This window comes from Rhea americana, unplaced genomic scaffold, assembly GCF_003343005.1.
Source record: "Rhea americana isolate MKP2758 unplaced genomic scaffold, rheAme1 scaffold_639, whole genome shotgun sequence".
Lineage (NCBI taxonomy): Eukaryota > Metazoa > Chordata > Aves > Rheiformes > Rheidae > Rhea > Rhea americana.
The window spans coordinates 30,393-54,889 of NW_028186800.1; the positions used below are offsets into that span (position 1 = coordinate 30,393).

The 24,497-nt window shown below is 45.0% G+C and overlaps 1 protein-coding gene across 1 annotated transcript; it reads left to right on the forward strand.

Annotated features, from left to right (window-relative positions):
• The first annotated feature begins 11 nt into the window (after window positions 1-11).
• IHO1 (interactor of HORMAD1 1) lies at window positions 12-21,423 on the forward strand. Its single transcript, XM_085320458.1, has 7 exons — window positions 12-67; window positions 7,586-7,745; window positions 9,166-9,323; window positions 11,183-11,231; window positions 11,879-11,966; window positions 19,228-19,331; window positions 20,101-21,423. The coding sequence occupies exons 1-7, from the start codon at window positions 12-14 to the stop codon at window positions 21,421-21,423; spliced, it is 1,938 nt and encodes a 645-aa protein (XP_085176584.1).
• The last annotated feature ends 3,074 nt before the right edge of the window (window positions 21,424-24,497 follow it).

Here is a 24,497-nt window from a genome sequence, read left to right on the forward strand (position 1 = left end):
CGCCGCCCGCGATGAACGTGAACGTCTGGAACATCAGGGAGATGTTCAGCACGCCCACGGCCCCGGGGTAAGCGCTCCGCGACTCTTTTTCTTCCTTCGTTTTCCACGTTTCTGAACGTTCGTGACGCTGGAGGCGCGGGGGCGGCGCCGGGCCGGGTGACCGCCGACTGGAAAAGGAGCACGCGCGCTGCCCCAATCCCTGCCTTCTCGCTGTTTTCCCCTCGTGGTTCAGAACGGGAAGCGGCAGACGCTTCGCGGGGAAGCAAGCTAAGAGGTGCCCGGCAGCTGGAAATGGGGGACCGCGTTGCTCTGTTGCTGTGGCGTCGCGTTTCGGGAGGCTGGAGGAGGCTCCGCCACCCCTGCGCAGTCGCTGCATGGTAAAGAAGCAGCTTAGCGAACTACGAGAAATATTCCTAGGATTAATCTACGGTTAATTATTGTCTTTTAATTAACCCATTCTGTGATTCTGCTTGTTCCTGTGTTGCTCTTAGCTACTAGGCCCTCTGATAGACTCACCGTTGTAGGGAATTTTAAAATCAACGCTGGCTGCTCTGCTAAAAGCTCTTCTAAAAGCTATTCCGTGGTTCAAGTCATGCAGGGAAGTCTTATGGCTCGTCTTATGCCACACTTAAACAAGTGACTTAAATGTTCCCTTCACGCTTTATGGATAGAACAGATAAAATGAGTCATGATTTGCAATATCATTACATATTATGTAATTATTCCATATATTGCATTTCTATATATGACACATTTTTGTTTCAAATAGAAGTCAAAGAGCAGATAGGACTGCCCACATCTACAATATATAATGAAACACCAAATATTATTTGGGTGAAAGTATCTGGAGAGCAAATACATAAGAAGTGCTACATTTTCTATAGCAGAGTACTATCTTTTGCATCACACAGCTGAAAAATATAGCTAGACTTATCTCTTGTTCAACTTCTGGGAAGCTAATTGATGAATTTGGTCCCCTGAGCCTCTGTTAGTTAAAAAAGCTGGTTACGTAAGACTTGCATTCACAGTTTTAGTCACATAGTCTCCTTGGCCTGATATTACCATGATGATGGACGATAATGAAAACATAATAATAGCTTACTTGCCAATTATAAAAGTACTTGTCACAGGCACATGAAATAATTGAAATTTGCACAGATGCAGGGGTTAAAGGGAAGCTAATTCAGAGAAAAGCGTCTTTGTGTCTGTCACGGTTTGTTCTTTATAAGTATGCATTGCGTAATTCTATTGTTTTCTTGGTACCCTGCAGCTTTCTTTTTTCTATTTATTTATTTTAAAGCAGTTACATTTAGAGTAGCCTGGAAACCCATGACTTTCCTTCTGGTCAGAGAATGAACAGAGGAAACTTAGTGAAGAATATATATCTATAATATCCTGTAGAGTCATGCAGTAGGAAGGGAAATGAACAGAAGTACAGGTGCCTGTAGGTGATCATTTGAGTTCCTTTCTCCTCCAATGTGTCCTGTCAGCTACAATGCCTTCCCTTCCTTTGGTTTTAACTGGTTAATTAATGGAGAGAAACGTAGATAAGATTTTAACACCTGCTTCTCACCATTCCACCTTCTTCTTTGCAAGTGAGTTGCAAGGGTCAAATAGGGCATGAAACATTACTGAAAATGCAGCTGGGTTTTTGGAGAAGTTAAGAGGAAGGAGCAGGCTCTCAGCAGGCAAATTAACTTTTTCTATAGGGAGAGAAAAGTTCACACATAGGAGTGTGAGCATGTGTGTGAGTATTTGAAATAGTGGGAAAAGGCGTTAATTACTTTTTCCCAGCTCACTTACTACGCTACTAGAATCTCTTCTCACCACAGCAGGATATGATATATAATTCCCTGCCTTTGAGAGACCTTTAAAATGAAAGGACATTAGCATATAATATTGGCAGGATACAAACCACGCTGTTCGTTCTGTGCAAGCTCGAGGCAGGGTGTTACTTTTGAGAGCAGCTGTCACCAGGTCCCTCAGAAATGCAGAGCTCCAATGATACCGTGACATCACGATAATTTCTGCTGAAACCCCAGAGCAAGGATGATTTACTGTGAATCTTCTGTGCCTCCTTTCTCTCCGTGCTGCTCACTGTGTTTCAGAGCAGACGGGAGACTCGGGGTTTTATCTGTGATTTGTTCTGTCGGACTGCCCCGCCAGAAGGGCACACTAAGAGAGATCGCCGAGGATCCAGGAACAGCAGTCAGGGTAGCAGTGGTGCTTCAGTTAGCCTTGTATCGACTGGATTAGCGTCACCAGGGCATGAGGCTGGAAACACATTTCCAGACACCATAAATACCTGCCTAAACCAGGAACTCCCAGGGGAAAAAATACACTTTCCTTGATCCTGAGCTGAGCACAAAACCCTCATTCGGAATATTACTATTGTAGTGCTACCATAAAAGTGATGATGATGAGCTGAAGTCAACATCTCTGCAGGAGCAACAGAAGCCAGAAATCCACTACAGAAGTATTTAAAAAAAAAAAAAAAAAAAAAAAAAAAAAAAAAAAAAAAAAAAAAAAAAAAAAAAAAAAAAAAAAAAAAAAAAAGGAGAGGCTCGACATAGAAATAAGGCAGCTTGTTAAAAGGGACAGCCAAAAGAGTTAAATGCTTGCCTGAGGCATAGAGATTATCTGGACCTCATAGTGAAGCTCAGAACAAATGCATACCAGCTATCAAATGAGACTTGTGAAGGACCAGTACTAGGCCGGTATGCTTAAGTAGCACGGTAAAGAAGACTACTGAAAATGAGAAGACATCCTTCAAGAAGTTAAAATAGTATCAAAGAGAAAAATAGAGAACAAAGTATTTTACATTGAAGTTACCAGACTTACATTGTTCCATGAGGGGAAAAAAATTAGTAACTTGCTACAGGCAAAAAAACTAATAAATCCGCTTTCAAACACACTCTGCCAGAGAGTATCAGGCCAATATATGACGAAAATATTAAAGAAGCATTCAGAAAAGGCCTGCTTGTCCTATTACTCTATATAATGGCTTATTTCTGCTGCTGGGAAAAAAACTTTGAGGCTTTACAGCCTCATTCAATTGTTTCATGAAATTCCATCCCACATAGCAGGCCCACATGTTTTGAAGTCACCTCCAAATCTCAGAATTAGGAGAAAAAGAAGGAGACAGCCAGATCGATGACTGAGAGAGCAGCCATAAAAAAATCCGGAGCCGTAGAGGAATTAGAAACTGGGGCTTTAAGTATAGTGTGCAGCCTGGAAGATGGCTTCAGACTAGGGGCAAAAAAAAACCTGTCTCCAGATGTCTAATTCCTAATATGGTCAGGAATAAATCTGGTGTAAGTAAACAAGGCTGCTCCGAAGAAATCTCTGACTCCCTGTCTGAATATCCTCGTAACGGAAAGGACCTGAGAGGCCCTGGCGACAAGCTCGCTGCTCGGGACAAAAGGGAGAATGTGGTTTCCAAGGTGAGGAATGTTTAGAGAGGATTGAATCATGTTGGAACAAATAATAGAATCGCTCATAGAAAGTAAAAATGACCTTGAGCAGTTAAAACAAGAGCAGAAGGAATCTGAGCCTAAAATCTGGACCTGGAGGTGGTGTTTGAGGTGATAACCTATAGAGGTTTTATTGTGGTTAGTACATTAGGGTCTGTGCCAAGAAAGTGTCTTACAAAATTTATTTGTAGAAATTTATTTTAAGATATGGCTCAAGTGAAACAAATGAATTCCAACAAACAAGTCGTTCCGTTCCAGAGGACAGAAAACAGACAGATAGTTTTATGCCATGGCAGTTCCCAGTGAAGAGCCGGTGAACAGCCAGAAGCTGCAATAGCAGTTAAGATTCTTTAAAATGCCTCTGGCTGCGAAAGCTTTTCTGCACCTAAAGCACACGCTGATCCTTACTCAATTGCTGAACGCTTTGGCAGCCAACAAGAAGTAACAGCAAGAAGAGCATGGCAGAGCCAGAGTCGCTTCCTATAGATACAGAATAAAGCTATGAGGAAAGCAGGTGAAAAGGAGCTGCCAGATTTTCCCATGGATTTGTTATGATGCAGTCCTGGTCCCTGAATAAAGAGAAGAACAAACTCAGATTTTCTGGACATGAATCAGGAAAAAAGGCACTTCTGTTGCACTGATGCAACTCAAGATTATTAGCAGGAGTAAAAGACCACTTCTTCAGGCAAAAAGCCTTATTGCACGTTGAAGAAATGTATCAGGAAGGCATAAGTGAGCTTCATCTACCAGGCTTCTGCAGAAGAAGGATGTTGGCACAGATTCAGTGTGGATGATAAAATGAAATAAAATCGCTTACAGGAGTCTGCTGCAGCACTGTGAACAAATGTTATTTTAACACTCAGTTTGCTTTTCCAACTGACTCTTAAAACTTAATATTGGCAAGTAGGGATGGATCCAAACAACAGAGTAAAAATTGTTTCTACTGCCAGATGAGGCCTCTGATGATTTATAGATTTTTAGCTTGCCAATGCACCTATAAACATCTAAGAAACACAAGACAAAAATACTGCACGGTGTATTTTCTTGGTTTGTTGTATCTGACAGCTATTTTGAAGGAAGGTTAAACCTTTGAATGAAAGGTGATACCTTTGTATACAGTCATCATAAAACGTTTGGTTATGGAAATCAGAGCTCAAAGAAATGAAAGAAGTTCCAGAAGATGTGACTTACCTTGCAGAGGGGGAATTCCCACTGACAGCATGGAAACTGAGAAGGTGAAGAACTAGTTGACTCCCCAGATATGCAGACGGCTGCACATTTTTTTGCACGCTCGTGTTACAGAAAGCGTTAGAGTTGCCAATATTGCAATACTGTGCGTAAAGTTAGGTGGGAAAAAGAAACGGTCCCATTGGTCGGTGGAGTATGATTTAGCACTTTTGTAGCTCACAAGAACTTATGACTGCACTTGTCTTATTCCTAAATTTTTTTTGTACTGGACACAGCTCCTAGTGCATATAGCATGGGAACCCTGTTGGCACAAAGGCACCAAGGACTCAGGAGATGGCTCACTGCAGCAGAAAGCCGAGTTCTCCCGAGATGAACTATTGCATCACCTAAATGAGACTTCCAACTGGGATTAGGTATCTAGAATGTTTCCTTGCTGTTTATAAGGAAGCTTTTATATTTAGGACATATCATGCGTCCACGAAGCTCAGGAATCCTGAAAGAAATGGTCAGGTGGTGAGAAGAGCCGCGGCTGTCCGATCTCACCATCACGGACCGGCCTGGGCCCAAGCGTGGCCACGCTGATGTCTTGCCCAGGTGCTCGTGTTAGTATATCGATTGCCAGCAGCGCTACACAAGGGAGAAAGAAATCTGCTGCTTGGGGGAATGTGTGCACTCGAGAGAGACAGCTGTCTCCTCTCCCCTCATAATTTGCAGAAGTGTCATCGTTCCTGAACTGCTCACTGGGATAGTGGATTAAGGCAGAAAAATTAAACTCTGGGGCGCTTGACAGCCTTTTTTGGTCATGGCACCAGTGCGTGGTGAGGTGGGGAAGTCACAGGGCACATAACGTCCTCTGGGCTGCAATACTCCTCAGAATGCCTGTAATAAAAACTCTTTATTCTTAGGAAACTTACAGTTTGGACATTAAATAATATAATGGGACGGAGAAAATGAACAGGCTATGGGATATGAAATCCAGTCATGGTAACAGATACTTTCAAAGGGGAGTATGGAACTATATATTGACATTAAAACATTTAGGGACTGTAAAAACTCTTCTCCAAACTAAGAGAGAGTTTCCCTTGGCTAAAACAGGGGATAAATATAGCAAACTGGTGCAGGAGCTGCGACGCTGCTGCTGTAAGCCAGGGTCCTGTCCGTGCAGGGCTGCAGCTCCCATCTCTTCCGGCCACGCTGCCGTTCAGCAGCCACGGCACGCTCTGGGTTTGGTTTGTTTTGGTCTTTTTTTTTTTTTTTAGCAGAAATTTATCGGAGACGGCAACAAGAAGCTGTGACAGTAAAAGTTATAGTCAGATCTTTTTAAATTAGATTTAGAGTCTTCAGACAGGTCAAAGGAGAAGTTTTGAATTCAAGTAGATTTATTGGACTTTTTGAGGATCCAGAAACTCGTACCTCATCTATTTTTGTCTGCAGCTCAGTGTACTCAGTAGGTTCAAAGCCAAAAGTATTAATATGATATTGTCACTGATTCCACTAAATGAAGAGGAGGAGGCCTGAACAGTTCAGCCACTCCTGCTAAATCCTTTCCTGTTGTGGGAATGTATGATGTTTGGGCTCTTCCCAAAACCCAGTATTAACCGCAGCTTTCACTGCTAATAAGCGTTGGGGTGATCACCTTTTGTTAGATGTGTGAGTGAGTCTCCTATTCCTTTTTCCTTTAGTTACATCATTTTATAGGGAAGGAAGACGCTGCCTGAGAGTCTCTTCCATTAACTTTGATCTGTAATTCTGAGTTCTGTTCACCCCTGTTTTACCAGGCACGATCAGAAGGAAGTCTTTGTGATTTAGTAGTAAACCTTTGGATTTGAATTAATTCAGTTGGTTTCCTTCTTGTCCCTTTTTAAAGAATTGTTATACCATGAGGTTTTTTTGTTGCCCTGGGCAGGCTGGGGTAAAGCTTTGTGCAGCGAGACACGGGGTGGAGGAAAGGCTCGCTCAGCCCGCGGGGGTTTCACCTATTGCTCCTGAGCAACAGCACCAAAGGAAGCAACACATCGCTTGCATTTTGTTTGCTTAAAAAACAGGACTAGGAGTATAAACCTGGCCCCACATTCCTTATGTCTGGACCGAGTCTGATTACTCCATCAGACTTGCAAAGATGGGGCAATGGAATAGATCATGTGAAAAATTAAAAAGCCAGCTCCTTTCCTAACAAAAAAGTATAAAACTGCCTCTGACAAAATGAGAAGTGATACAGACCTTTGTAAGAGGAAACCTGGTATCACAATCCGAGGCAATAAATTGGTAGAAGCAGTGTCCAGGAAGGGGAGTAGAAACAGAGAAACGTAGTACAAAATCAAGGCTAGCTGGAAAGGGTTTATTTGGGTGACCCTAGGGAAAATCAAGATAACTTTGGAGAAGCATGCTATTGCATATGAAATATTTCTAATAATCAGATTAATTTGGCCACTCATATGCTAACTATTTATTTGTGGTTTCAGCATGTCCAATTAATTTGGAGAATAAATGCCCAAGAAACACCAAATATCTATAGAAAAGTTTCACCTTGTTGGAACAGTCCTCCAATGAGCCCAGACGCATCTGACTCACAGCAGAAATTTTTACCGAACGTACTGAAGAGACCTGCCACTTGGTACGAACAAGCCCCAAGGTGTCCCTTAAGCTAGGATTGGCCAACTAAGCAAGGAGAAAGAGCTGAGTACATCGTGATTAAGCACATGTTGCGCAGCGGAGCAGTGATTTTGCATAGCAGTGGCTACAAGTACTCACACAGCGTTAAAAGTTTCCTGGCTGTAGGCACGGTGCCCTCCAAACGAAGAGGGAAAATGAGCAAGATGGGGCAGGCTGTACTTGAGCGAGTGCAGCCAGTCTGGTGGGCATTTCTAGCCTTTTGCTTTTTAATTGCTTGAGATTCATTTGCAACCCGCTCTGCCATGTTTCAGGCCCAATAAGTTTTCCATTCGGGGCAGCGCGCCTAGCGATTACTCGAGTTTGAGCGATTCCCAGCTGCTCTTCGGTTCCCAGTTCTGCCCGGAGAACACGCAGTCGGTGGCGGCGCCGCTGGAGCTGGGCACCCAGTCAGGCCAGCAAAACTCCCAGGACGTGAGTCTCCCCCTCTCATTTAACCCCATGCAAGGACACAGCCGCAATTCAGAATTCATGAAAAATACTTCAAACAGGGTATAAAATCCCCTGTCTCCAGAAAATGTTAGTAACTCGTGAGATCAAATATCTTTTGATACTTTAAAAAGAGGTACATATTTACTGTAATTAACCAAAATATCTGTCTGGTCAACTAAAAATTAGTATTTGTAATAGATTGCTATTGAGATAGGTATTATTTTATTTTGATGCATTTTTTAAAATTGCTAAAGTTATATTAAATTATTCTCAAGTTAAAGTCTTCAGACCAGCTGTCTAGGGTACAGTATTCTATTTACTCCTTCTGTGAGCAATGCTGTGTTTCTCTTTATTAGTTTTCTAGAAGAGTGACAGAGTTGGTCAGTATTTTCATATTTACTTCCATAGGCTGAAAATTAACTTGCTGTATTGTTGTTAAGGCAGATGCTTGAACGACTTTGGATGAAGAGCTTCTATGCTCAAAATGTTTCTCCTACAGTGTGTAGCTTCTGATGTTACCAGCCTTCATAAAATAATTCCTTCACCACTAACCTCTGGATACAAATAAAGACACTTGACAGCAAAGATTAGGGAAGAATGATTGTGCCAGCTCTGTGGCCCTAGACAGTCATTTGCTTCCCGATCCTATCTGCTCTCTGCGTTTTGCTGAAGATCTTGCCCATTAACTGCAGTAACCTTTCATCAGACACAGAAAAAGAAATTCACTCTTCAAGATGAAGAATGACAATCTAGTGGAATTTGCATTTGTTTATGTTTTAAGGAAAAGGCATTTCCATTTTGGTCACACAGTGTCTGCGAAGTTTGCAGGATGAAGAAGGTCTTTACAGCTTTCCTATTAATATTAAATTTCTTGTTCTGAGAGGTATATTGAAGCATGTGAACAACTGAGCTACCATCTGCTGATGTTGCTACTTGGCAGCAAAAATGATGTCCTCCAGCAGAAAATGCAATAGGATTTTATTTAGATTAATGTATGGGGAGCTCCCACTGGCATCTTTAACTTTTCCACAACTTGTTGTCCCCTGAACTTTTGTGTTGTTATGAGAAACACCAGCATTAATTTATGTCTGTTCAGCATATTGTAAAAGAATGTGCATACCTGATGATTGCAACTGGCTGAAACTAAGCACAAATGAGGAAAAAAACTGAGTTTGAGGGAATTCAAGCTGGGGCTCAGTTCCAAGGAGGCTGATCTAACTACATACACTGAGTGAACCATAATCTCGTGATATTCTTAATCTCCTTGTCCAATCTGATCTGTCATGTCCAATCACTATGATCCCTCTGCCTGCAAAGCACTTGGTACACAAATAGTTTTTTTTGCTAATTAATGTTCTCATTATTTTTATAGTCCAACATTTTTCTTCCTTTTATGTGACAGAGTGAGCCCAGTATTTTTACCAAGTACCAGACAAAACCACAGCTATTTGATGAAGATGCGAAAGAGAAAGGTTTACTTCATTTTGGTGCAGGAAAAGTGAAGAGTGTCCTGGAAAATTTTGAAGCGAATAAGAACAAAATAAAGGACAAATACGACCGGTATGTAGACATCCAGAGTAAATTCTTTCTGTGAAGGCAATTATCACTCCCCACAGTTCCTTCTGTTCCTCTTAGAAGTCATACATGATCTGGCTGCATATTTCTCCAAGAGAAGTATCTTTTCAGGTTTTAGATAATCTCTGATTGGAAAGAGTCACAGGATGAGAGAATAGGGTTTATTTGGAATGAGGTTTATGTAACACTTTCAGCCATAAGCCACAAGGACCAGAAGGAGTATAACCTGAATTTACCTTTGTCCTTCTTTATCTGATCAGCAGATTTTTTTGTCTATATTGATTGATTGTTAAAGCCTGTATTTCTCAATTTTTTTTGGACTGTATTGCACGGGATCAAAGGGACTATTAGGGCAGCCTTTAGATCCAGGACAGAGGAGGAGACTGCCAAGCATACTTGTGGGCAGTGGAAGATGCGATGATTACATGTGTATAAATCGACACATATCTCCATAATTTTACTTGTATACAAGATTTTTATATCTGCGTTTTTGCTAACAGGCAAGTTTTGTTTGCTAATGAGCTCTTTGTCAGATGTTAAGGATTTAATATACCTGTAGGTCCTATAGGGCTTTATTGAACAAGCTAACAGTTTCAATCTCAAAAGTGGAAGATGGCAAACTTCCCAGTGGATCTATAAATAATTCTTAGCTCTGTACGTTTTGTAATGTGACATCCAAAGTGAAACACATTTTTGTTAAAAGCCTTTAACCGAATTAGACTGTGTATCTCTTTCTCTCTCTTTTGCAACGACACCATGCTTCTGATAAGGCCAAATTTGATGCTTTAGTGCCTATTAGAGAGAAAGAAGATTTTTTGTAAGTAAGTGAATTATGAGGAATGAACAAATTATTTTAACTATTTTGTCAAAACTCTTAATTATGCTTTATTTCTTCTTTGAATGAATCATGCTTCTTTCTAAACTCCAGACTCGCTCCCAGGATTAGAAACAACTTTATAGAAAGAGATATACTATCTTTACAAAGATAAATGCATAACTTACCGATTTGTATCCCCTGCAAGTTTGACTATTAATATCAATAGCTTCCTTTACGTAACGCTAGAAAGATCTCAGAGGCCCTGCCTACTCCTTGTGATTAGACTTTACCTGGCCTCCCCCTTTTTGGTTGCAATTTGGATCGCTAAATGATCAATTCAAAATGACCTGGATCTTCAGGGAGAAAATAGGTTATTGCTTTGCTTAGCAACAGTCCTTGCATTTTGGTTTGATAGGTTAATTGTGAATATAGCCTGGGTCCTGATAGGCTCCCTCAATTCAAAAGGAGGGATAACAGAAACCACAGGCATAATCTCAGGAGAAAGGGATTTGCTGTATTTGTTCCTTCTGGCCTGGGCTTTGTTGATGCTGAAGCTTTTTCCATATTTTTCCCGCAGTTATTTTAGTCCAAATAGAATACTGATGTATCCAAGCAACTGGCAGGGCATCTTCCCCAAGGCTGGCTGCTTCTGGGGTAGCTAGCACAGTGGTAGCTCTCCAGCAGTGAAGGTCCTGTTGTATAAATGCCCTCTAAAACTTCCAAGAGACGCCCAAACACCGGGCCAAAAGTGGGAGAATAAAACAAATATACATACGTATGTGAGTGTGTATATATATATATATAATTTTTTTTCTTACACTACATAGCAGTATTCATGTTTTCCTGCAACAAATAAGGTGACTTCAAAGGGTTACATCCCTTGAAGCGAGCACATTGCTGTGCTTAGTTTATGCAGTGCTCTGTGCCTGGCAGTATTTCATGGCTCATGCTTACTGTGATCTTTTCAATCTTTAATTACTCCCACAACTCACATGTCTGTTTTGCACTATTTTTTTTTTCATTTTAGTGAGGTTTTAAGCACCGTTATTTCCAGTATCAAAGACAGGCTTCAAGGGGTAAGTTAACTCAAATTCAGAGCCCAGAATAAGGGTGGGTTAGAAATGCTATAAAACATGCACTTTCTCCCACTTATTGTGCTATTTGAATTATGACACTGTTTATCTTGAGCATTCAGATACTTTAAGCCAAATTTTTCTGCACGTACCATCCTCTCTGTGGCCTATCCTTAGGGTGACCCCCTTGCCTCAGAGTCAGCAGCTGAACTTCCTTGGGGCTGGGGAGCAAGAGCAGCCTCCGATGGCTGCTTGCGTATAGAAAGTCTTGTTTCCTTCTACCTGAAGAAAGTAGGCTACTCTCTGTAGTAAGTGAATACAGTGCTTATTGTTTGAAGGTATTTCCCTCCCCTTTTTATCGTTACTTTGATTAATGTTACCATTAATGGAGTATTTTATAGATTAATAGCTCCATTTCAAAACCTGTTAAGATTCCTGTAACATTTCACGAGCCTTTTGAGCCATTCCAAATTTCCTTTGGGGTTGCAACAACAGCTGGACAGACTGTTTTAAGTGCTAGACAAATATGCATTTTTGGGCTGTTCCATTCCAAGAGCTGCAGTTGTTGTTCTGTGGTGTTTTGGGCTGTGTTTTTGCAAACAAATAGAGGACAATGTGTCCATTCTCTGGTTTACCTGTTTTTTTTGCAGTTGCAAGCATGCTTGGACAAGTTTGAAGAAACATTTGATTCAAGAAACAAATCCATTTTGGATCACCTAGAAACCATTTCCAAGACATGTAAGCACTTTATATGTAATTTCTGTTAACAGCAGAGGGCATTGTCAAACTGCTGAATGTGAGTGTGTCGTCTCCAAGCTGGGGTGAGCTAGGCAAGTCATGCCACTCGCAGCTGCTCTTCGTAAGGGAGAAGAGCAAATAACATTTATCCACAATATGGACTCATTTATTTTTTCCGTTCTTTCTCTGCTAGCTTTTCCCTTTCTTTGCCTACAGACACTGTCTCTTTTCTTTCTGTATTATTGTTCTCTTGCTGTGCTGTGTCGGAGAATGAAATCCGAGCGGCTAGACCCCATGCTTGTATAGATAAATGTGCCTTATTGCTTTGTGTTCTGCCTCGAGGATGACAATTTTTAGACTATCATCTGGCACACAAATGAAATAGTACTGATAACTTAGATACTTACATCCTAAATAGCCATCTTCGGTTTTTACGGCTTCCTCAAATTTTCCTGTGTAGATCGAAGTTTTTGTGTCTCCTCAGTGCTTGAGGCCATTATATTTCACATTTGAGAAAAATAATGGAAGTCTCTTCTTAGGTAAGAAGCAAGTAATGAAATGCATTTTTCCCTGATAAAAGGGTGACCTCTTGAAAAAGCCAATAGTATACAACACTTTTGAACAGCTCTCTCTCTGGAGTGGCTAGTCATAGAAGTCTTTATTATGGGAGAGTGCTTCATGTAAATTGTTTCTAATTTGGCTTAGATCTGAGTCTTTGAGAGTGCAGTAATGCTAGCATTATTTTTTATCAGCACTCTGTCAGGGCTCTAAAGAGAGCTGGGCTGCTCTGTGCAAGCACAGGAGGCCAGCTCGCCGCATATAAGAAATGTGAAGTGAGTTATATCTTGTGAGTTCAAGACAGTAGACCTTCACAGAAGCACTACAATATTTACTGTGCAGTAAAATGTGGCTTTCATGAAGCACGGCATTGACAGATACTGTTTTAGTCAATATAAGCCTCTTGGGCAAAACGAATGCCGCCTGATGCATTCTTCATGAGGCCTCGGTAGCTTGTACGTGTGAAATACCTATTTTGTTATCCTAAGAACACTCCCTTGCAGTGCTTAGCAAGTGCTCTTGGTGGGACCTTAATGTAAGCAAGAGTCCGTCCGTTCTGGCTGGTGCAGCAAGCTTCCTGTTACACATCTGCCCAGTTCCTAATTAATTTGGTGCCTCAGCTTGTCCACTCTGAGACAGGATTCTGCCTGATTTCGTACACCTCTTGCACAGAAATTGTTGTTAGGGTATTGAAAATCAAGCCTATTGTTCATGATTCACAGTCTTCCTTCCATGCCATTTGCTCAGCTGTCCTTCTTCTTCTACTACTCATTTTAAATAAATGTGCTTTGAATGAAATGAGAAATCTCCCAGAGGTGCCTGCTGCTGATTTTCAAAGCAATTGAAAAGAAAAATTGGCACTTTTTGTAATGTATCATGCTGCAGAATGTTGAATATATAATGAAAATCATTGCACGCTCCACAATGTTGTTCTTTTTATATTTCTGGGAGGTTCATCTGTCACTGGTTAATTGCTGATAAACACTGCCATTTGATTAGTATCACAGTGATGGATAATTAAGTTCCTACCACATAAATATATGCACCGGTGCCTTGAGAAGATCCCAGCTGAGGCAATTCCTTCAAAAAGACTGGTATGAAATTCCGAAACTCAGGTGACAAAAAACTAAATTCAGAGCTGATAAAGGACTGAATGTCAATGGCTGCTTGTAAAGTACCTGGGGATGTAGGTGACATGGTAGAAACATGTAAAATCATTGGCAGTGGAGGATTTCCCATTGGGAGATGAATATAGCACTCCTTGATACTCCTTGACTCCAAAACTAGCTTTCAAGCTACACCTTCCTTTACTTTTAGGGCTCTTTGAATGTCCTGGTACACCCTTCTCTTCGAAGAGAGTTTCTTTGAGTCAAGGAGTATCACAAGCCTCATTTATAGCAGTGGGTAGCAAGTACGTTTGGCACAGCCTATGTAGCCACTGCACTGGAACAAAACAGAAAGTATTTTTCAAAGTGCACTTCCAAAGCATTTCTAAGTGCTGTCGGGCTGGCATGCTCTATGTAATAGGATAAAAACTGTTCTCTTCTGAGTGCTTGTCCGTATGTGCATGCACACGGTGGAGAGAGCCATGTCTGGCAGTGGAGATGGGATAACATTTGCCCGAGCAGCTTCCACAGAGGCTGCTGCAGCTGCTCTCCTCACCCACATTGCAGTGTGCCGTGCACACGGATGTAAACAGGCAGGCAGGCCCTATGTTCTCAGTTCTTCCACCTTATATAGTGTCATATGTGCAATATTTCCCTTAAAGAGGCACAAACTGATGCAGTTCTCTGACAAAACCCAGTGTTTGGTGGGTAGTTTCCAAACACAACTTGCCTTGAGACTCCCCAGGCCCAACGGTTGCTGGCAAGGTTTCCAGGGGAATTCGTTGTGTTTATGACAGTGTGGTGTGACCTCATTTGCCACGTCACTAGGATCTGTCCCATTCACGTTCTGTATTTCTGTGGATTGAAAAGTCAAAAGGTTTGAAGCTGATACATGAAACACCTTTCTCATGCAGCTGCTAACTAACTGTGCAGTGACTGGCAGTGAAAGTTGCTGAGATGAGGACTCTAATCAGATCGCAGAAAAGACACGGGTGGCAAGAGGGTGTGTAGTTACCTTGGTAAATAATGAAACCCCTCAACGTCATACCTCAGGACTTCGGGCACTGACTGTGGCAGAACAGGCTGAGATCTGGGGCAGATCATCCCGCGTTGCCCTGTGGCAGGTGTCCTCTGCCGTGCTGTGGATTGGGACCTAGACTAAGGGGGGCACCAACCTGACAGCGGCCGCTTGGTTGCTGCGGTACGTCCAAGCAGCACGTAACCATGCCAGTCCCAGCATCTCGCGTGCTGGCACAGCTCAGTTCGCTGCTCACAGTGAAAACGCAATGCTCTGCTGAGCTCTGTAGGCATTTTCACGGCTCCTGTCTCATCAGGTTTATACAACCTCCAATTTGCCCTCCTGAATCTGGGTGCGGAGGAACCAGCCTCCCTCAAAAGTGTTATTAAAGCTTCTGTGCTGTCAGTGCAAATCGCAGGAGCAATAGCATGGGCACTGATGATAAATACGCGGCAGAAGCGGTTGTTATTTAATATTTCTAGGCTGGGAGACTGATGCTCCCTCCCTTGGCTGCTCGGGTTATAGTTTTCAGCTGTCGGGAGCGCAGCTGTACACAAGCCCGGGCTGATTCGCTGGGAATTCTGCGCAGAACAGCGTGGCAGAGGCGACCCAGGCAGCGGGTCCGCCCAGGGCCTGCCCCGAGGCCTTGCAGTGTTTTATCTCGTGACAGATTTGACATTCCATGTGTTATTAATGTCAACTGTAAGCATTCAAAGGCAGTGCTCTAGCGAACGAAAACACAGTGATGATCCAGGCTATAAAGAACAGTTTTGTTTAGAGGAAAATACCTTAAGAGAGAGAGAAGTGTATGCATAAAACATCCATTAACTAAGTGAGGCTGTTTCCTCCAAAAGCAGGTTATTGAATAACTATCTGCTGCAGGTTTTATTTGAACAAAACTTTCTCTGAAGCAGCCATTCTTGCTCACCTTCAAAGACAAGAGACATGACTAAAAGGGTCCTGGATCTGATCTAGTTTGGCTGTCTCAATGCTTTTTCTTTTTTTATTAAGTCTAGATAAAAGCTGCATTTTTTATTCTGTTTAATTGTGTTTGGCAAGTCTGAACAGTCCTCTGGCATGGAAAGGAAGGAGCTTGCCCCTCCTCTGTGCTGATTTTTTTTTGCAGAATACTCCTACACGTACAAATGAAACACTTTCAAAAGACTCGCTGTTGGTCGCTTGCCTGCAGCATGCTGTGCTGAGTCAAATGTATATGCAGATCGCAAGCCCAGTGGATACAGTGCTATTTTTAGAGTAAAGATACCATGTTGTGTGAGAACAGACAGTCTAGGGAAATCAGAAAGCTTTAAAAATAATTCAGAGCTAAAATTAAGCATATGGGGAAGCAGAGCAAGCTAAGGTAAGCTTTCTGATTTGGGCCTTTCCATATCCTCACTACACAGAGAAGGAATGTGATGAAGAGATGTGAAAGGAGTTTGCTCCTTCCGTCACTGCTGCTTTCCTGCTCTTTGGAGGCTTGCAGGCCTGGAAGGGTCTGACAGGTTCCCTGAAACCTACCTTCTGACTGCAGGTAGCCCTTAGGTCTAACCAGGGAGATGCTAAGTCTAAAAGGCTCCACATTTGCTCCACTGCTACAGACCCATTCTACAAGCCATAGCTATCCCCCAGGAGTTTACATCTAAATGTGTCGGAGCAAAAGACAAAACCTAAAAGCTACGTTGGGAGACGAGGCCAACTAAATTGCCTGCAAAGGCAGAGAGAGATGAACATCCTGACATAAGGGGCAGCTTCCTCCTGAACCTTGGTGCAGCAGGTAGCTTAACTCAAAGTGTGTGAGGAAGATGCATGAAGTAGGCAACTGCAGTGGTCCTCCTCCCAGATGGCGGCTTCATGCACTGTGGCCAAGCATCAGGGCTTTGGAGGAAGGCAAATAAAGATAAAAATACTGCCTGGCATGTAGGTCCCCCCTGCGAGAAGACAGCTCTCAGCAAGCTCCCGTCCCTCAAGTGTCAGCCTCACGACACCTGACCAGCACCTTCGCCAGGGCAGGCTGCCTCGTGCCACCAGACGCCTCTGTTTTGCTAGGCTGAATAAGCCGAATGCTTTCTATCTCCTTTCGTAAGAGGAGATTATCATCTAATCACTTAATTATCTGCTGGCTTTTCTCTGCACGTGTCCTGGTTCAGTCTTTCTTTGCACATCGATGGCTAGAACTGTCCATGGGCTTCCGACCATGCTGTGCTTGCACAGAAATTCCTGTTGGTCCCAGCTTGTAGGCCGTTGCGTGCCATCCCACCGTATCTCACTCGGCTGCTCCGGTGTCGCAGTCCAGCCCCTGTGCTGGCGTACAGCTTTGGGGCACCAGCTGAGTGCCCAGCTGGCTTCTGCACCTAAGTCACTAGGGCAGATTTTAAACAGGCTTGGCCCATGAGCAGTCCTTGAGGAGCACCCTCCAGAACAGCGCTGTCTCTTCAGGACACTCCTTGCAAAAGCTGATGTTTTCCCTTTAATTGAGTCTTTATCCATCTAAATTTTTTCCTCAGCTTTATTCACATTAGATAACACTTGCCAGTGAAAAGCTTTGTTTAAATCTAGGCAGAGGCCACTGCATTGCCTTTGGCAATGAAGTCAGCTCTCTTATCAGAGGATATTATATTATTCAGACACAATCTTCCTTTTATAAAACCTTGTCCCATTTATTCCATTTTCCTCCATGCCCTTGATTACTCTTTCCTTCAAAGTCTACTCTAAAAGCTTGGACAGTATGAGGACAAACTAGTAAGCCTGTCATTACTCAGATCTCCTTCCTCTCTTCCTCCTCAAATGTACTCTTTAAATGTCCCTGGTTTCCTATAGAAACAAAACTTATATGATCACATTCTGCCTGTCTGTCTCCAGTAGTTTTTGACTCTTTGGCCAATTCCATTAGAATTTGACAGAAGGGCAGAGCTCACCAAGATAATTAAGTCTCTGCAAGTTTAATGAAAATAGCTGGCAGGAGGAGAAGAGCTCCTGGCTGCTCGGTAGCTCTGCAGCATGAAAGCACACTTCACTGGAGTCAGAGAAGCTGCATGGAAAAGAGCCGAGATAAATGCTCCACGTGCAGGCAGAGCTTCAGCTGAGCTCACAGCTCACCGAAGTTAATCAAACATGCTGAATCTGTAGCAAAAGAGGATTAATTAATTGCAGAGCTCAAGTAGCCACTTGTTGGAATATAGGCTTTACGCTGCCTTTTCTCAGCCTCGCAGCGGTAGTCTAGGACTCCAGAGGTTCAATTATCCAGGCTGGGTGGCTTGGAAAGGCTTTGTTTTAGCAGGAGTGTTTTGCATCCTCTTTGGATACAGCTGGGAAATGTTCCACCCCAGCCACATCATCTGTACACACCTTCCCACATTGTTCAGAAGAACTACCAGACAGGTTTGGTGACCGGCTTCTCTTTCTCTGCATCACAATCCTGATCTCACAGGAATACTGCTGTAAAATTGCTAAGGATTTTCTGTCTCCACCCACGCTGTAAACTGTATTCCTGTGCTGCCGTGTATTAGGCACAGCAGTAATTACTGCAAGAATAACTGCAATAATTACTACAGCTACATGGGGGAAGTTTATTTTTGTTCAATTATTTAACAAATTCCTCTTTTTTAGCAGTTTTTCAACAAGACTGAAGCCAAGAGCATCGTGGTCCAGCTGAAAACTCCCCGTGCGGTGTCCCTCCCAGGGTCTGTGCTCCAGCAGGCTGTTGCCAGGCCCCAGTTACCTCTTGGCGTTCCAGCTGCAGCTGCTCGATGGCTGGATGCAGCCACCTGACTCCAAGCCTGTTCCTGATCCCCCTTCTGGGATCAGGCTCAGTTGGCTGTTCCCAGCAAGAGAGCTCAGTCTGACACTCAGTGTGCAGGCAGGGTTTTTTGCATCGGTGCAGCATGATGCATATGGAGCAAATCTCCCCGAAAATCTCTCCCCACGAGCATCCACAGCAGCACTCAGCCGTCCACAGCCGGTGTGTCCAGTGACTGGGAGTCCCAGTTCTTTCCACACTCCCTCATAGTTTCCCACTGTCCCTTCAGGCAGCGTTCCTTCGCTTACCAGCCTCCTACACGTTTCTATCATATATTCTGTGTTTGGCTGCACTTCTTAGTCATGAACCCCTTGCACCTTCTTCCTGTTACTAGGATCGTTATTGTTCCTGTCGCACTTTCAAGCTCCCATTTGCCACCAGCTAGTTACAAAGTGGGTCGCTGCGTTGGGGTTCCCTTCTCGTGGGCCTGCCTATTTTGCATATAGTAGAAAACTAAGCTTCAGCCTTCCTTGTGCTGAGCCAACCAAGTTTTTGAGCTTCACATAGCCTTCCTTCCCAGCTGCCATATTAATAGAGCACAGTAAACGCAGTTTGGCCTATGCTCAGCATCTTATGAATTTCAAGTGCTTTGCATTAAACATGTACCCTGTTGTTCATTGCTTGGTGCTCCGGGAGATTTCAGCTGGTGAATCACTATGGTTGCACAGCACAGTGCAGTATTTCATGCCAAGCCTTGGAGGAAGTAGCAATAGTATTGATGGTACTTTATTCATGTTTACAAATGAAAGACCAAATGCGTTTTTTATTGATTTCTCTGTTTAGTGCAAGACGCTCTTCAAACTCACTGTGGCTCACTGCTGAAAGCTGTGACAGATAAAAGCCAAATGGAGCAGACACTGCTGGAGATGGAGAAGAGACTTGCAGCTGTAAGTACACAAATTAATCTTTTATTCTGAATCGTGGTTCTGAATTTCTCCCATTTCTTCAAAATATTAACCGAGTATTAAATTATCTTCAAATGGTGGATTATAAAATAGACAGCTCTTATTCTAATGAAGGAGGAAAGGTATTAAAATGCTAATTCTAGGCGAGATGCTAAAGCTTACCAAGAGTCTGTTAACAGTGCTGTAAGCTCTGATGAAATCCCTGTCGGTAAGAAGGGAGCCCGAGAGTGCCCTGTCGTGGCAGGTGCCTGGGGAAGCACTGCCTTCTTGTGCTGGCACGCGGCTTTGCTGGAGGACACGGTGCAGAGGTGCATGGTGCAGCACCCTTCAGCTGGGTGGTTTCCCTGGGAGAGAAAAAAAAGATGGCAAAAAGGAATAATGGCCAGAGACAAGAGCATGAATGGTCAGAGACTTCCTGGGTCCTGGACAGGTCTGGGTTCTCCAAAGACCCTGCTGCAGGAGCTGCTTTGGCAAGGATGTGTCACCCCAACACGTGAGAAGGCAATGCTACTGGGAGAGGGGCAGAACGGTGGTTAGGAGTACACTTCAATCCCAGATCTGTCACTTTTGTGTGGGGCAGTATGAGAATACGACCTTGCACAGGGAGAGCCAATTTGCTGATCTTTGGGTTCATACTCAACTTAAAGGGTCTAGCTGATGCATAATACTTAACCAGTTCCTTGTTTGACTACTGGTTTTGCATCTTTTAATGTGTTGTTTACTGCTTCTGGTCTACTCTCTGCTCCCCCAGAAAGATGTGGAGATCTCAGAGGTGAAATCCAGTGTCCAGCTGCTGAAGGAGGGTCTGGAGTCACTGCCAGCTCAGCTGAGTGATCAGCACCTGAAGCTGTGTGAACAGTTAGGCTTCCTGAAGCTCCCCAGCACCTTAGCTGAGCTGCACACATTCATTTCCACTGCCAAACTCCCCACTCACATGACAGATAACTCTTCTCAGACCTCCCCTGGCTTACAGCAGGACTGTGCTCTTGATAAGGAGAACGCACGCTGGCCATGCTGCCAAGACAGGAGGGCTTGCAGCTCCTCGCTTCAGTCTCGGCCTCCCTGCGTGGCAGTGCCGGGTCTGAGCGGAGGCTCCCACACAGGCCGTCAGCTCGTGGGGGACGGCACTTCTAGTGGTAGCTTAAACACTTCTTCAGGAAAGAAAGTCAGCCCCATTGCTGCAGTGGCATGTGGCAGAGAAAATAATTCTCTGCAGGAGAGGAAATCTGCTTTAGAAACACAGAGCTCTGCTAACAGTCCCTGTATGTGCTGTGCTAGCAATCACGGTTTTGGAAGTAGCTGGAAGAAGCACTGTCCTGTTCCTCAAGAGGTACCTCTACCGACACCACTGCGGAAGGCGGTCAGGAGAGGCATGAAAGGGTTTAAAACTGTGACAGAGTCACAGCAGAGACAGCCTCAAGTTTGCAACTTTCCTGTACAAAATGACATGTCTGGGCAAAAAGGCAAGAACCCGTCCACAGACCATGCGATGGAGAACACCGCTGTAGGAAGCAAAGCAAGGCAGAAGTCGGGAAGGATCCCCCGGAATAAGGCAGCAGCACGGAAGAGAACATACCCCGCTAGGAGGAAAGGAGAGTTTTCTAGATGTTCTGACAGCGGGCTGAAGCAAAGGATGGCAAACAGGATTTTGGAGCTAGAAGGCTCCAGAAAAAATTGGTTTCCAAGATATACAGTTACTCTTAATTCAGGAAGCTCCAACCCAGTTTCTGCAGCTCCCAATCAACGAATGCTAAGCAGTGTTCAGCAGAGGCTCACAAAGAATTTCCTACAAGGGCCACGCTCCAGTGAGGGCATGCAGCAACTTGCAGACAAAAGAAAGAGAAATCCAGAAAATAAAAATGGAGCAAATGTTTCCAATATGAGAAGGAATCTCTGGGATTCCTCTCCCCAGGAAAATGTATTTTCCCTGTATAGCACAGCAGGTGAAAAACAGATGAGCTGCTTCGGTCCCCCGAGCTCTGCAAGCTCCTATAAACCATGTCCTGCCAATACACTGGATCAGCAGAATATGGCATGTTGCTCTCTTGTTTTTGATAGTGATTATTCTGATTGAGGTTTCTCGAGGGGTTTCCAGAGTTTTCAATGAGGGCACAGCCATTTCAGGCGCAGTTTATTCCTCTGGGTTTATTAGCTGTTTAGGCTCTTAAATGGTTTGATGTCGTGGGCCTCCCACGAAGCTGAGCGAGCTCCGGGGAGGACCGGGGAGAAGGGAGGAGTTTTTCCTGTACACATTACAGCCTCTTGAAAACAGAGACGGCTCGCGCCTGGCGTGCTTTCAAACGTCACTGCCCACTTTGCTACGTCGTAAGGGACTGCGCGGGCTCCGAGGGAAAGCTCTCCCCCTGCTTGGGAAGCTGGTGGGATCCGTAATTTTTTATCCCCCTGCTCTCAGCAGAGATGCCATTGGCTCCCGTTACTGTCGTGTCTGTGTAGCGGAGAAGCCTCCGCGGAGTCCGCCGAGACTTTCGCTAGGGGGGACGTGGCTGGCAGATCACAGGCACGCGGCTGAATCTCCTGCTGCCAGATTCAGCGCTCAGATCTCCTTGAAGCTTTTTAATTAGACATGTGTAATAACATCTCTGCGGCTGGAGGCTTTAACTCTGTTTTGCATTCTTTGCATCTATGTTGGCTCGTGTGCCTAAAAGTTCAGATTTTTGGTTCCCTAGGAAGTAGCAGGGGTTGTTTTGACTGATTTCAGTAACCTTAAGATTTGTCCCAAGACTTGTTTGTGAACTCTGGACAGGTACAAGTGGAGGAAAGTAGAGTCCCAGCACCTCAGGTGCATTAATTGTTGCATTTCTTCTCCTTTTAGGCTGAGATTTCTTAGTCACTTTGTTTAGTTTCTATCTAGTTTGGCTTGTGTATCTCTTAACTAATCCAGAACTTCTTCATCTTACATATTTCAAAGATGATGGTTCTTAAGCAGAAACCAAAAGATGCAACACTCATATTCAACAAATAAAGCAATTGTTGGATATTTCTCTTCCTTTAGAAATCTATAATTCTCCAATTAGGAAATTCCAGACACACAGATTTTCAAGGCAGAAAGCATTATTCTGATCACCTAATCTAACATATATAGCAGCTTGATAATTTGACACCCCAGAACAATCTTTCCAGGCTATCCTGCCATGGTTATAAGTTTCCACCACTCCAGGTATTTTTTTTTTTTATCTGAGATGTTACTGGCAAAGGAAGCATTTCAATATTTACAAAACAGGTCTCCTTTCTTAAATACTAATGCTCCAGTTCTGTCATTCTATAAGAGAAGACTGGGACTATTTTTTTCCTGGATTTAATAAACCCACTGTTTCTTCACCAATGTCCAGTTTCTTTGTATTGATTTTTAGGGAGGAGACTGGCCAGATCCTGTTTCAGGAGGTTAATAGACAGCTGCTGCTTAGCTGCTTTATCTCCCCAGAACGGAACTGAGATAATTAATTTTTTCATCTCGTCTCTGACGCTTAGAGAAGGAAGCGGTGGCCTCGTTGCAGTTCTAACCTGACAGCGGCGGGTTATGGCAGCTCTGCGTTTGCCCACGCGCCTCAGGCACCGGCCGCAGTGTGCCGGGAGCCAGGCTGCACGGAGGTCCCCGAGCTGCCCTGGGGTGCCCGGGGCTGGCAGAGGGGCCGCCGAGGCCACCTCCTGGGTGACGGCGGCGGACGTCTGGTGCGGTTGCGTTTGCTCATGTTATGCTTTGCTTCTGCAGTTGTGTTCCCAACGTCGTGATTCTTTTGCTGAGCAAAACCTGCTCTTTAGAGTTTGAGATTTCTCCTGCGTTTAAGGCACTGGAGCAGGGGAAAGCCCTCGGCTTCCTGACGCCGGGGAAACGCGCGTCTGCGTCGCCCGCCGGCGCCAGTGCTCGCGAGCCTCCGGGATGGCAATTCGTTCCCCGGGAAGCGGCAGCGTTGCGCTCGCCAGCTCTGGCGCTGGATCGCTGAGCTTGGAGGGACCTCTGGAGGGCTCTGCCGCAAGCCCCTGCGTGCAGCTCGCACGGCCCCAGGACGAGGACGAGGACGAGCCCACGCGGTACAGGTGCAAACGGGGCTTGCTCGGAGGGAGCATGAGCAAACCCGTCAGCTCCTCTCCGCACACGGCCAGCGCCAGCACGCTGCAGCGCTCGCCAGAGTTGTGCAATAGCACGAAGTGGGGCCAGGAATAACATTGCAGGGAAAAGGTGTGAGGACACTGGGAGCAGGCTGGGAGCCAAGCGCACTGCGTGTCCCTGAGCCACCGGCCACCACGGCCGAGGAGGGGGGAAGCCCCTTGGTGCCAGCGGCTCCCACGCTGACCCCCACGGCCGGGCCCGGATGGGCTCTCACTTCCATCCAGGATCTTCTCCCCAGGTTTTCACTGCCAGCAGGAAGATTTGTCCCAATATGGCCGTGACGACTGGGTAATTCCTCTCCTGCCCTCGAGGTACAAAAACGGAAGTGGGCGCGCGGCCGGCTGCACCCGAGGACTGCGGCGTTCGTCTTCCTCAGCCCGTTTAGGCGAGTACGTTCCTCCCCGGCGCTGCCGCCTGCCCGCCACCCCGCCGGGTCCCCGCTGCCAGGGCGCTTTCCGCGCCACTGCGAGTCTTTCCGGCGCGCACAGCTGCCGAGCTCGCGGGCGCGGGCTCCGCTCCGGCGCTCCTGCAGCTGGCAGCGCCGTGGGGCCTGTGGGACCCACCACCCCGGCTGGTTTCTCGCAGCTATTTTCTCCCGGCCGTGGGGCGCCCGGCACCGTGCACCCATCTGGTGCACATGGTCTCATCCTGTCCCTCTTCGAAACTCCTGGGGGAAGACGGTCCCCTGGCAGCAGGGCTGGGACCACAGCGGGTGCCGGTGTTGCAGGCACCGCCGTAAAACACGTAGAGTGAAAATGCCAGGACGAGATCGGAATCGAGGATTAATTGGGGCACTTTTCCCTTAATACATCCCAGGTTACGTCCAGGCTATGCGCATGGGAGAAAGCTCTGGAGAAGGGAGCGGGAGGACGGCCAAAAGCGGGGAAAGCCCGTGAAACACAGGCGACGGCGGCGCAGGATGTGAGAACGCAGGTCGCGCCTTTCGTTTTGCTTTCCAGGCGGCGCGGGCAGGCAGCCGGCTGGCTCGGCGCACGAGCGGGGCTCTAATCCCCCCATCT

Excerpts from the sequence above, each read along its gene's own strand:
- IHO1 (XM_085320458.1), top strand. The coding sequence starts at position 12 with ATGAACGTGAACGTCTGGAACATCAGGGAGATGTTCAGCACGCCCACG. Across the intron at positions 7,746-9,165 it reads GCCAGCAAAACTCCCAGGAC|AGTGAGCCCAGTATTTTTAC; the intron begins GTGAGTCTCCCC and ends TTTATGTGACAG. Across the intron at positions 11,232-11,878 it reads TCAAAGACAGGCTTCAAGGG|TTGCAAGCATGCTTGGACAA; the intron begins GTAAGTTAACTC and ends TTTTTTTTGCAG.